Source organism: Myotis lucifugus, unplaced genomic scaffold (assembly GCF_000147115.1).
Source record: "Myotis lucifugus unplaced genomic scaffold, Myoluc2.0 scaffold_18, whole genome shotgun sequence".
Classification (NCBI taxonomy): Eukaryota; Metazoa; Chordata; class Mammalia; order Chiroptera; family Vespertilionidae; genus Myotis; species Myotis lucifugus.
The window spans coordinates 8,561,472-8,575,682 of NW_005871066.1; the positions used below are offsets into that span (position 1 = coordinate 8,561,472).

Sequence of the window (14,211 nt, forward strand, 5' to 3'; positions counted from 1 at the left end):
AAGTTATTGCATGGTGCTCATTTCCCCAAGGATTAGGGTATTCAGTAAACTTGACTGAATGAATTTCATTTATTTACATAAAAGTAATATATTATTGAATTGTTTAATATAAAATTTAATTAAAAACGAGTTGCTACTTTATTTAGTGAATATAGTGTTAAAAATAGAATAAAAATTATCTAGTTAATAAAATGATAAGGGAGCAAGTATTTGCCCACTTTAAGAAATTTATTGCTGTTTTTCTGATACAGTTATACTTAGCACTCATGAATAGATTATTAGATTATTACAGTTGAAAAATATTTGATAAGAATTCCCAAACCTGATATCTATAGTTAGGATTAGTAATTTCATAATTTTCCAACATGAGTTGAGGATTGGAGACAAAAATGCTTACATTGAGTGGTGTAGAGTAAAACAAATTGACTAGGTTTATTGCCACTTAAATGATTTTCAGAGTGGAAATAGAACTACTGTATTTTGAAACATTTGGGAGTTACGGGTAGGGTAGTAACATTGTGTAAATTGTATTACTCTAAAGTTGCTATATATCTAAAATTAAAAATAGTTGGCTTTGTTAAGCTTTTCTACAATAATATAGTCCTTTTTTTCTCCCTGGTATTCAGATTTTAATAATTAGCTTTTATTGCACAAAAAGACCAACTTGAATAAAGTTATTTTAATACACCGTTTTTGCCAGCTGACTATATTAATTCCAAGCATTTGGCTTAGACTGAAGCAAAGTGAGAAAAGGAAGAATGAGGCTGGTGCTTTAGTTTTCTTCCTTCTCTTTATTATCAGTTCATTTGTATAGTATAGGCATAATGCCCTTGTTTTTAGAATGTCAAACTCTTTTTCATAATAAACTTGAATTTAAAAAGTTTCTCTATCTTGGTGTGAAATATAGGTTATTTGTTTTTCGTTCTTGAATATTAAAATTCTGATAAACCCTACAATTTCTACATTTAAAAAAAGGATAAAGTTTTATACATGGTTCATTATTTTTGGTGCATCAAATATTACAGCAAGTGGACTATATCAGAAAACAATATAGTGGTACAGAAAATTCTGGATTGTTTTGATTATTTGGAGCTATAATTTTGGTTCTTATGTTAAAATGCTATTCCAGTTGACATATAAATATATCTATAGTTTGTGGTTTAGAAACAATATACTTTATAAAAAGAAAAAAACAAGGATACCTGTGTCAGTTATATTTTTAAATTATAGACTGTTTTAAGGCTATGTATTTATTATTTAGAAAATATGACTTACATGAATATCTTCTGGTGGACATAATATTGACAAAATATACATATGATATCACTTTAACAAACTGCCATGCAACAAATACATTAATTTATGAAGAAATTGAATATATATGACCTAATCTAATCTTGACATTTACATTGAAAATTTACAACATAACCAATACTTAAAATGTTTTTTCTTATATTTGGCAGTAATTTTACTTTTTTACAATTTAAATTTAAAACTTCTGGATGTGGATTTGGTAAAACTTAGACTTTTCCTTAGTCGGTGACAACCTGAGGTACTAAACATTTTTCTCTTATTTCACTGTCTTCAAAGGTAATTTTGTTTCTTTTAGGATCTATCCAAGAGTTGTGAATTACAGCATTATTAGGCATGGGATCAGCTTCTACTATGGAAACAACTCGCTTTTTCATTTTACTTTTCAAGACCTTTTGAAATTTTTGTCTTGTGAATGCATATAACAGAGGGTGAAATATAGTTGTTCCGTAAGCCATGACTAGAAAACACAGCCTTAATTTTACTAAAAGGTCACTTGGGCCTAAACATAAAATGGTGGTATTTAAAACAGAAATTGGTGTCCAGCAGAGAAGAAATGTAGAAATAATCAATAAAGACATTCTGAAGACTCTTTTTTGCCTTTCCCTTCGTTCACGGTGTCGTTTCACAGCTCGCCGGAGGGCAATTATTACAGAGACTGAAGTTCTTACACCAAAGACTACATTTCTCCCACCACTGCTTTGTGACATGTCTGTAGTCTCATGTTGCGTGGTCAGAGAAATAGTCTTTTTTTTTCTTGCTTTCTTCTTCTGTCCTGTTGAAAATCTGGTACCTATTCGAATATTAAGAGCCTGAAGTATTTTGGTGTATGTGATTAACATTACTATGACAGTGAAAAAGAATATTGGAATCTGTACAAGCAGGTGGTAATACATCCCCAGTTCAGTGTAGTATTCATTTGTACTGACACACAAAAGTGTCTTATTTTCCCATGTATTTCCAGTTTGAAGACTGAAAAAATTTACCTCAATAAAGGGAATCAGGAAAGAGAAAAATGAAAAAATCCAAATGGATATCATTAGCATTATCGCTCTGCCCATTGTCAGAATTCGGTTTGCAGGTTTTACAGAGATGTCATATCTGTCCAAAGTGATAGCAAAAACGTTGATCGCTGTTGAGACACTTGCAAAAGATACACAGGCTTCATGGAAACAGCAGATAAGAGCAGTGTTACTTTCCAGTGAAAGCAGAAGGATAACTATAGTTAGAGGAATACATCCCACACAAATTATTACATCAAGTACATGAAGATTCATTGTAATAATGTTACTGACAGAGTTGATTAAGTTGGATTTCATGCAGTAAAGTACCAGTACGGTAAGGTTGCTGCCAAGTCCCAACACGATTTCTAACATGAGAAATCCGGTGAGAGACGCTTGAAAGCTTAATGGATATGATAGTTGTTGGTACATTTTGGTGTTGATGTCATCCATGTCATCTCGAACTGTAATGTTAGATTCAGACTGCATGTTGATTTCCAGAATGGGAGAAAAACACATTCTTTTGGAGCAGTTGATTTTTTTCCCTAGAAAGTGAAATAGAAAAACTATTTGATTATTTGGCAATTTAAATGACATATAAAATGTTTTCTTTGTCGGAAAAAAACACACCTTTTTTATTGTGTACTTAGTTTAATTTTTAAGTTTGTAAACTATTAATGGAAAGCAGAATTAGGAAATAGCAAGGTTGCATTATTTTGACGTAAAAGGAAATTGGGTTCTCCCTTTGAAGAAACAACTATATGGGGTTTACTTTTATAGAGTTCAAAATTATTTCATACACTGAAAACATTCTACTCGTGTGGGTTTTTTAAACTTATTATTTGAGACACAGTATATTTTTTGTATAATAAAACTACCCATTATGCAAAACTGCTTTTAGCCCAGTGTTTTAAGATTTCATTTTAAAGTGTTGTGAGAAGGTGGGAGATAAACATTGTTTTAATTTGTTCTAGTATAATTAGTGTAGGTATAATTATTCCCCTGAGAGTTCAAATGAACAGGACAAGTGTTCATTTAGAAGGCAAATGGTATAGAGTACCAGTTTGCTTTAAATTATTTTGTTCATGTTCTTAATTGTAATTCATATTCACAAGTCAACAGTGTGATTTAGGGATATTTGGAGTTTTTCACATAGAATTAGACAAAGGATAGATTTTTCACATTTAATCATGAAAATGCTCACTGAACTTTATAGTGAGTAAACTTATATTATAAATATTGGAAGAAAAAGGACATATGTTAAAGTAAAACGTCACAAAGCCTGGAACAATAATCACTCCTATGAATGATTTATTTTGTGACCACACCCTCTTGTATCTTGTGGAAGGAGAAAATTGAAATTTAATATCATATTAAGAAATAGCCATTTTTGAAGTGGTTTAAAATACTATATCAGTTGGTTTTATATGAGCAGAATTTTTAAAGTAAAAAAAAAAAAAGAAATTTTAGGGAAAAGGAGTATCTGAAGCCCATTTTCTGAGGAATCTTTTAAAGTTTCACATTCTCTCTGGAACCTTTTATATAAATCACCCTGTGTATAATTTTGAGGAAACTTAAAAAAATAACCTCTTGCTAATTCATGCAAATCTATATTTTAATATATAGAGATTTAGGGTAATTCATAAAACTAATGTCTGATTTTCTAGACAAAACTATCAGTAACCAGTAGTATATTCAGTTAAAATATAAAATCTTCCAACCAACTATATTTCACATTTTGAGTACAGAATTTTGATTGCAAAATCATAAGCATAAATTATAAAGGCTAGTAATTTTCAGAACTTAGGTTAACCTCTTACTTGATGTAACCTTTTATAACTTCTAGAATACAATCTTATCTATGCATATTATTTTAGGAGTAATATTTCAGAAGCACAAATAAATGATAGCATATTTCTTTTGAGCTTGGTATAAAATATTACCAGAGGCACATATTCAAGAAAGTGGAGGTTTTAGCTAACATTGAAATCCTATAAAAATGGAAAATTTTAAGTGTGTCAAATTTTCTGAATTGACAGATTAAACATCAGGTCTTTGTCACATCAGTTAGATTTATAAGTAAATAAAGTAGAAATGTCAAGTTAGGTGATAATGAAGAAAAATGCATCTCCTTTAGAGCAAGATTCTTTTCTTTTGTAAATGTTAAATGGTGTGATGGGGAGCATGCATCTTCTGACCTACCTGTTTGCTGTTGCCTTATAGGCCTTTTGGTTCACTATAGCAGTTTTTCACAAATTGATGCATGATGTCATTGACAAATTTTGACATGAATTTTTACCTGACAGCAGTGAAGTAGCTGTGTTTTATTTCATGTCTTGTAGGCATTCTTTCATTTTCTCTCCAATACTTCAAATGCATGAATTGTGAGATTTAGTTGGCTGATGGATTTCTAAAGACCAGTAAACAATATTTTTGTTTGTTTTGTCTTAAAAAGTCACAAGCAAGCGAAACTTCTTCAAATGATAGGAATTATGATTCCCTTTATGGAAATATATGAGAGCGTCTCTTTATTTTCCAGAACATGTGAAAACAAAAAAGGTTTCTAGCTCCTAAAATGTATTTAGACATCCTTTTGTTACACACTGTTTCTATAGCAGTCTTGATTATTTTGAAATGATTTCTAGATCACAGAAACTTGTTTTATATTATAAATCCAGTCCATGTTCTTTTGATAAAAACCATCTGCTATTTAATCTGGTTTGTTTTCATTAGAAGAGGATATATAATTGGTCATAAAACTCCAATGGAAAAATCCTTTAGTAATATCAATTAATACAAATATCTCAATATTTGGTACAGAAAATACTTGCTAAAGCTTCATTTAGCTTGCTGGTAATATTTGGCATTCTTATTTCAGTAATCCATGTTTCATTGTTTCTTTAAGAACCAGTAGCTCCACAATTCTGATATATTAAAGTATAAACACCTCTTTAAAGTGCTCACCATTTTGTCTTCAGGATTTTACACTTATATTGTTTTTCTTTTTGTGGTTATTTTATATAGCATCTTCTGTCGATGATTACTGTTGATGTGTTACATCCCAGCACTAATGTAGACCTATTCTCTCTGGTTTTAACTCCTTAGTAACTTAAAATCATATGTTACAAGAATATCCTGCAATTTATAGTTCAGACAGCTAGGTAGATAGATGCTCGGTCAGATGCATTCTTCATATTTTCAGTTGTAAGTACTGAATTAGCTGCTGTGGGCCCTTGTGCAAAAGAAAAAAAAAGATTAAGAAATAGGGCTTCCTAATAATTTCAGATTAATTGGAAGTTAGTTTTGTTTATTTTAACACTATATACAGCATTTGTTATCACAGTAAGCAGACTGTATTTTTATAGCCACAGCTTATACATAAATGTAATGGTTTCTTTAATTACAATATTCTCTTTTCCTAACAAGGATTGTAAAATATTTAACAACAGAATTAACATCACAAATATAACCATGAAAGAAAAGCTGTAGTTTTTTAAAGCTAACTGATTTCTGCTCTCATTTTTTAAGCTAACCTGTATTTTCAAAGATTATGAGCAATTAGCTTATATTAAACATGCTGTCATTCCCTCATCTTTATAATAAATTGAACAATATTTCCAGCTGTAAAATATTGTAAGTTGCTACATTATTAGCACATGGTTTGAATTTAATTGATTAAAACAGATTTTATGGTAAGTTATTATAAATTTCCATTGAAGAATTATTTATGTAATTGAAATGTAAAAGGTAAATTGCAAAATGTAACTGCAAATTAAATAATTTTTAATGACCATGCCCAATGATTAATTTCAACCAAAAATTGAGTAATAAATAATAGCTAAGTAGTAACCCTGGTTCTTTTAAGAAAAATAAGCATTTCTTAAGGAAAACTGTGTTGATGACTTTAAGATTACTTAGTATATTTGAAGTGACTTAAAAGCTGATGTCTTCATAGTGAATTAACAATATTTTTTGAATTTAACATAGCATCCTAAAATTACATATAAAATATTCATGTCTTAAATCTAAAAGATACATGTTTAACAATAAGTAAAATTAAGCAAATAAACTCTTAAAATTCAGGCTATTTTTCAAAGTAATTTTACCCACTGTGCCAGTTCAAAAGCAGCTGCATACTATAATAAGGAATCTTACCTCCGCTAAAGATTTGATCAATTCCTGATGTAGTTGAAACGTTTCCAGTTTTGATTGATTCATTTTGTTCACTTGTTAGGAGAGGACTTGGGAAGAGAGTCATAAACATCTCTTCGGAAAGACCTTAATGAAAATATTTGTCTGTACCGTGCCATTGTTTCAGCAGTACTGCTAATGTATGGAACATGTAGTGCTGCTTAGAGCTGCTGCAGTCTCTCACTCTTCCTCCTGTGGAATCAATAAGCGTCTGAAAATACATAATGAAAGTAATTTAACATGCTGAAGTCTTCCTGTCTCCAGAGACAACATTTTCTAAAAAGGAACGGCACTGCTTTTCAGAGGAAAGCCTATTCTGGGCAGCTTTTGCAGAATGACAGCCTACCTTGTCGCTGCTCTCCACTGCAGAGAGATGCAGTGCATTCACTAATTTTGATTGGTCAGTTGTATCGGGTTTGAACTGTGTTCATATGTATAGCAGGGCTCCCCCCCCCCCCACACACACACTGTTTTTATATAAGGATGCTTTTTTAAAAGGCTATAAGTGGTTGTATGTTGCTCTTAAATAGAACATGAGTAAGTTAGTCCTTTAAAAATATATATTCTGGTTTGTTGTTTATTTATGCCAAACATTAAAATGCATGGGGGGGGGGTGGTCACAAAAGAATTCAGTTTGTAAGAGTATGTATTCTTTTAAAAGCCCAGAAAATTGCACTTGAGAATATTTTAGTCATATATGTTTTTGGTTGAGATTCTTTGTTGTACAAATAGAAAGCCACTGCATCTTTACTGTGAACCACATTGAATTTCAACTAGTTTGTTTGTATTCAAGTCATCTTCTCTGTGTATTCCAAATTGTGAACATCTCAAGTTGCTAAATGTTTTTTTTAAAAGATCCATTTCTATTAGTATATTCTGTGTATAAAGATTTAATCATGTGCATTACTTTTGAGGTTACTATTCAGTCTTCACCTTTACTAAGTCTTTTATTTAGTAGATATATACTGATCATTCACCATAATATTTTATTTCAATTGGCTACTTCTATTTTAGTGTATAGCAATCTCCGATTATATATAGCTATATGCTAATGTTATTGGGTGAATATTTTGGTAAGGGAAAAAGGAAGTTAGTTACAAGTCTTCATAAATTATAAAGCTAAATTATTTTGAGATAGATATGCTCTCAAAAGAACAAATGGTATAATACATAATTAATGCAAAATATTACTTTGAAGTCAGATTTCTATTAACTTTGTTCACCTATAAATAATTTTCTATTCTCAACTTTGAAGAGTATTTTTTTAGACTTGAGTATATAAAGTAGCTGTCTTCTATCTGTTGACAAAATAGAAGACATAATGCAAATTGATTGGATTATTAGGATATTGATATCTGTTTCCATTATTTTAGGAATATTAGTGATCATCTTCATTTATTAAAGTGTATACTAAATTTTAAATTTATAATTAGAATTATTTATAATTTTGAAAAGCAGTGTACATTTTTATAATTTGTTGGTAGTGTTAAAGCTATACAAGGGGTTGGCTGAGTAGTATATGAGTTTTGAATTGCATTTCAGTAGAACTTGAGAGTAATGTGGAAAATTTTGTTGTGAATTTCTAAAATTTTCTGCACAAGTTTGTGTGGCAAGACTTTGGTAATGCTAAAAATTAAAACGTGTGCCACTTTTCATGCATTTTGAAAGTTAGAGCAAAAGATCTTGTTAAGATGTTATCCATGTTGAAAGAGTGTGTGCATGTGCACAAACTCATTATTTGAAGCTTACCAGGTGTACCGGTTAATAATGCGGATTTTGTAATCAAAGAAAACACGATAATTTCAAGAGAAACATCAAAACTGCTTTATTCAAAGTAATGTCCATAGCTAGCTACACATTTCTCCCATCTTTTAGGTAATTTGTGGATACCTTCCCAATAGAACTTTCCTTGTTTTGAGGCAAACCATTCAGAGACCCAATTTTCCACTTCTTCCTACGTTTTGAAATGCTGCTCAGAGAGTGCATGTGCCATTGATCAGAACAAGCGGTAATCTAAAGGAGCAAGGTCTGGTGAATACGGCGGGTGGGTTAATGCTTCCCAGGCAAGATCTTTTCACGTGTCTTTAACTGGTTTTGAAGTGTGTGATGGTGCGTCATCATGAAGCAAAATTACTTTGCCATGTCTTCTGGCACATTCTGGTCGTTTTACGATCAAAGTGTGGTTCAAATTGATTATTTGTTGTCGGTAGCGATTAGAGTTAACAGTTTCAACTGGTTTTAGAAGCGCATAATACACCACACCTTCCTGATCCCACCAAACGCAGAGCATTGTTTTCTTTCCGAAGCGATTTGGCTTTGCAGTCGATGTTGATGGTTGACCTGGATCAACCGATGATTTTGTGCGTTTGGGATTCTCAGAATAAATCCACTTTTCATCGCCAGTCACAATTCAATGCAAAAAAGACTTTCTGTCATGCTGTTAAAGCAACATTTTACTGGTGACTTCGGTTTTCCATTTGTCTTTCGTTCAGTTCATGTGGCACCCATTTTCCTTCCTTTAAAATCTTTCCCATTGCTTGTAAACGATCGGGAATTGTTTGCTGAGCAATGTTTAATCTTTCTGCAAGTTGTTTTTGAGGTTGACACGCATCTTCATCCAATAATGCTTGTAATTGTTGGCCTTCCAACTTTTTTTGGTTGACCTGGACATTCTTTGTCTTTTACATCGAAATCATCACTTTTAAAGCGTTTACACCAGCGTTCACAAATATTTTGAGATGGAGCATGTTCACCATAAGCTTCCTAGAGTATATGATAACTGCTTCTCAAAATATATGGTAACTTTCAGCAGTATTTTTCTTCAAAATAAAATAATGAATTAAAACTTCCCACAAATGCTTTTTTTGGGGCACAAAATTCGACATTTTTAAGCATAAAAATATCTATGATGTTAACACCTTCAGCAAATTTGACATATGAAGTTTTGAAGCTTGCTGTCAATACAACAAAATAGCATACATATCAAATCGCATATATATCAACATACGTGTAACTCCATCTACTAAAAAAAAATCTGCATTATTAATTAGTACACCTGGTAAAACTAAAACCAGAGAAAAGATATTAGCATCAGTTGTCACTAGTGCTGGGGATGAGAACTTACTAGCATGTTAGGGTTCAAGTATTTGCCTGTATATTTCATTAAAATAATCCTATGAAATTGGGGAAACCAAGACATAGAGAAGTTTAGTGACTTGATTGTAGCAGAACTGGTGTTAGAACTCAGCAAACTCCCCTCTACCTGTAGTTGGTCTTCTCTCTTTAGAAAATTCTGAAGGTACTTGGGACTTAGTTTTGGGTGATCTGGGTTTACACACTACTTATTAGTTAGCTACATGATTTTTGGCAAGTCAAACATTTTCTGGGCCACAATATAACTTTGATTCTTTTTGTTGAATATATTTCTGTGCTTTAACTCTCTGTGAGGCAGTATTTCCAAGTTAAATTGAAACTATTTTGAAAAAACAATGGGATCTCTGTAAAAAGTAATGGCAGCAGAAAAGCTCAGGTCTGGACATTGCTCTATTCCCTGTGCAAGTGATATGTTGTTAAAGATACACAGTATATTACAAACAACAATTTTTTATTATGTACAATGTTTAGTATAGTTTTCTTTTTAAACACCACAAATTGGTTTTGTGATTCCATGGTTTTCTGATTTCTTAGCAGGATAATCCTAACTTCCTTTGTCTTTAACAAAGATGAAAATATCTATACCTCTGTATTGAAAATCAGATGATATTATTTCATGAAAAAATTAATATAAAATTACATATATCAGAATTTATAAACATTCTTATTTCCATAGTAACAAATTTTCATACTTGTGTATTTAACATATTTTTTATTCATGTAAGATACTAATTTTGCAAAATGCTACAATTGGTGATTTAAAGCCAAATTTTGTTATAAAATATCTAGAGATTATTAATTAGTTATTTTAACAACCTTGGAAAGCAATTTAACTTTTCTAATGATAACCGAACAACATATATGAATCTAACCCTAAATATCTCTATTAAAATCCCTTTTCACAAGTTATGTTTATCTTTTTAGTTATAGTTTGATTGCATAGGAATTTTAATTCCTATGCTTCCCGATATGGGAGCCTTTAAAATTTAATTTTATACATTTTCCCCCTTAAGTTTGGATAATGGTGAGTGTGAGAGTTTATTGTTTACATTTACATTGCACTATTTATATCAGACCCCTGTAGTTCTGATGCTACATTTTTTTTATGATTCAGAGTTTGTATGTAAAAAAACTCAACTTTACAAAATATTGGAATGAACCATAATTGAAAGTACTTTGAAACTTTTTACGAAGTATATATGCAAAAAGCTGTTCCTAATTGCTGAAAAGCCACTTTTTAAATTGTATTTAAGTGTATATGTTCTTCTGAATTAGTTTTTTGGGTTTCTTTGGGTAAATTTCCAGAAGTGGAATTGCTGGGTCATAAGGCAGCTCCATTTTTAATCTTTTGAGGTAACTCTATATTGCTTTCCACAGCAGCTGCACCAAACTGCATTCTCACCAAGAGTGCACAAGGGTTCCTTTTTGTCCACGTCCTCACCAACACTGTTTTTGTTGATTTATTGATGAAAGCCATTCTGACAGGTGTGAGATGATATCTCATTGTAGTTTTAATTTGCATCTCTATAATGATTAGTGACATTGAGCATCTTTTCATATGTCTGTTGGCCATTTGTATGTCCTCTTTGGAGAAGTGTTTATTCAGGTTCTTTGCCCATTTTTTAATCGATTGTTTCTTTGGTGTTGAGTTTTATAAGTTCTTTATGAAGTTTGGATATTAACCCCTTACCAGATGTATCATTGGCTAATATGTTCTCCCATTCAGTGTTTGTCTTTGCATTTTGTTGATAGTTTCCTTTGTTGTGCAAAAAACTTTTTTGTTTAATGTAGTCCCATTTATTTATTTTTGTTTTCTTTTTCTTGTCTAAGGAGATATATGGGCAAAAATATTGCTACAAGAAATGTCTGAGATTTTACTGCCTATGTTTTCTTCTAGGATTTTTATGGTTTTTGAGTCTAACATTTAAGTCTTCAGTCCATTTTGAGTTTATTCTTGTGTGTAGTGTAAGAAGGTAGTCTAGTTTCATTTTGTGTGTGTATCTGTCCATTTTTCTCAACACCATTTATCAAATAGACTATCTTTACTCCATTGTATGTTCTTGCCTGCTTTGTATTATGTTAATAAACATGGGTTTATTTCTGGGTTCTCTATTCTGTTCCATTGATCTATAGGTCTGTTTTTATGGCAGTACCGTGCTGTTTTGATAACTATGGCCTTGTAGTATAATTTGATATCAGGTAGTGTTATTTGTTCTTCTTTCTCAATATTCCTGTGGCCTTTCTTGGTAAAATTCTATACTCTTTAAAACACACACACACACACACACACACACACACATTTTTATTGATTTCAGAGAAGAATGGAGAGGGAGAGGGAGAGAGAGAGAGAAATATTAATGACCAAAGAGAATCATCAATTGGCTGCCTCCTGCATACCCCACACTGGGGATTGAGCCTACAACCAGGACATGTGCCCTGACTGGGAATGGAACCATAACCTCCTGGTTCATAGTTTGACACTCAACCACTGAGCACTGCTGGCTGGGCAAATTCTATACTCTTAACAAAATAACTTCACAAAGCATTTTTCCCCATCCTTTCATACCTCACCTAAGTTTATGGCATTTTTATTTATTTTTTATTTTTTTATACTATGTATTTGTAAATAATTGGCTAACTAGCATCACATACATTATAAAAATAAAACATGGCATTTCTTTCCATTTTCTCATCGAACCTAGATTTTGGACTGTGTCTATTACTTTTTTTTTTTTTATCCCCACCTGAGATATGCTTATTGATTTTAGAAAGAGAGGAAGGCAAAGAGGGAGAAGGAGAGGAGTTGGAAGAGAAAGAGAGAGAGAGAGATATCCGTGTGAGAGAGAAACATTGATCAGTTGCCTCCCATACAAAAACTATAACCAAGGTATGTGCCCTGACTGGAAAACGAATCCGCAATCTTTTGGTGTATGGGACAACGCTCCGACCAACTGAGCCAGAGCTATTATTATTTTCAAATCTCCGTCTGTTGTCTTACTGTTGTCTTATTGTCTTTGGCTCCTTGTCCAAATTATTACCACCTCTGCCCCCAATTTTCTGGCTTACTATTTTGACTGCTTAATATTCCTCTTTGCATCCTTAAATATTACGGATTTTGTTAATGTTTTTCTCTTATATTTCCAATAAGAATTACATAGTCATATTTGTGCTTCTTTTTCACATTGGTTTCTCTTTCTTTTCTGTTGTTTCATTTTCTTTGCATAATTCTTCTATTATAGGTTATTTTACAGAATTCACTTCTTTGTCCTGAAATCAAGTTAGTTGATGAATTAGAATATATATTTAACAAAGCTAAGTCAAATCCCTTCTTCTGTGCACTGGTAGGAGACGTAGCTGAATGGCTGTCTATGAACTAGTGGTCTATTACTGAAATTAGTTAGACACATAATGCTTTTATAAAAAGGCCCAGAGAATGGTAGAGTGCTATAGATTTAGTAATTTCCACAGTACTACTTGGGGCATTCATTTGGGAAATAAATTTACTAATAACATTACTAATTTACTAATAATAGTAAAGCATTTACTAATAATAGTTAAAGGCTATGCTCACTGGTGACTTTCTGCAAGCAAAATACAGCAATATATCTTCAGTTACTACTACCTTCTAGTCCCCATTTAGAGATATACTGTCTACAAAAAGTTTTGCTATAGTATCTTCAAAAAGTACTGTGATTTTCATCTGATTTTGTGTGACAAAGAAACCCAGCCTCAGTTAGTCCCTTGGGAGTAAGTACTGAATTGCCTGTGGAGTAGACTTCTCCACTCTGTTCTCTGTGAAATCTGAGCATGATTTTTAACTTCATGGGCCTCAGTGTCCCGATAAAAAGAAATAAAAGAAAAATCTCAAAAGAATTATGACCATATTTGTAAAATAGCACATAGTGAAGATTCAATAAATACTAATTTTATACTTAAAAAAAAGTACTGTGATTTTTATTGGTATTGCAGAGGATTTATGGATCAATTTGAGAAGTGACATCTTAACAATATTGATTCTTCCAATTTATAGATACAATATCTTAATTATTTTTAGGTCTTTTTAAAAAATTTCTTTTATAGCATTTAGCTTTTAGATCCTGCACATATTTTGTTAGCATTTCTTAGTGCTATTTGAAATAGCACCTATTTTTTTTAAAAAAATTCCCATTGCTTATTTTTACCATATAGAGATAGGTACAATTTTTACTTTTTATATTTTGACCTGATTTCCTGCAACTTTATTAAACTCATATATTAGTCTTGGGGACTTTTTGTGAATTTTACAGTGTTTTCTATCTAGATAATGCCATCTGCAAATAGAGACCATTTACTTCTTCTTTAACCATCTGTGACTTTTATTTACTTGCCTTCTTGTGCTAAGACCTTTGGTATTAGAATTGATAGAAGCGAGTGGGGAGAAGCAATCTGCCATGGGCCCTGAGCATCCCTGAGTGACCTAGGGCATGCTGGGTATTGTTGGGTATGCTAAGAATGCAAAAACCTGTTCTTTACATGATCCATTTCTCAGGGTTTTGTTTGAAGCTAGCAACCTTGA

At 31.8% G+C, this 14,211-nt stretch overlaps 2 protein-coding genes across 3 annotated transcripts in view; one reads left to right on the plus strand and one right to left on the minus strand.

Moving 5' to 3' along the window:
- COG5 (component of oligomeric golgi complex 5) overlaps positions 1–14,211 on the plus strand; it is a 172,125-nt gene that overhangs the window by 49,651 nt on the left and 108,263 nt on the right. The window lies entirely within an intron of this gene.
- Positions 1,216–6,842, minus strand: GPR22 (G protein-coupled receptor 22). The gene is made up of 3 exons (XM_014452800.2): positions 6,468–6,842; positions 4,612–5,544; positions 1,216–2,857 (listed from the first exon to the last, which is right to left on the minus strand). The coding sequence occupies exon 3, from the start codon at positions 2,829–2,831 to the stop codon at positions 1,533–1,535; it is 1,299 nt and encodes a 432-aa protein (XP_014308286.1). The 5' UTR covers positions 2,832–2,857; positions 4,612–5,544; positions 6,468–6,842; the 3' UTR covers positions 1,216–1,532.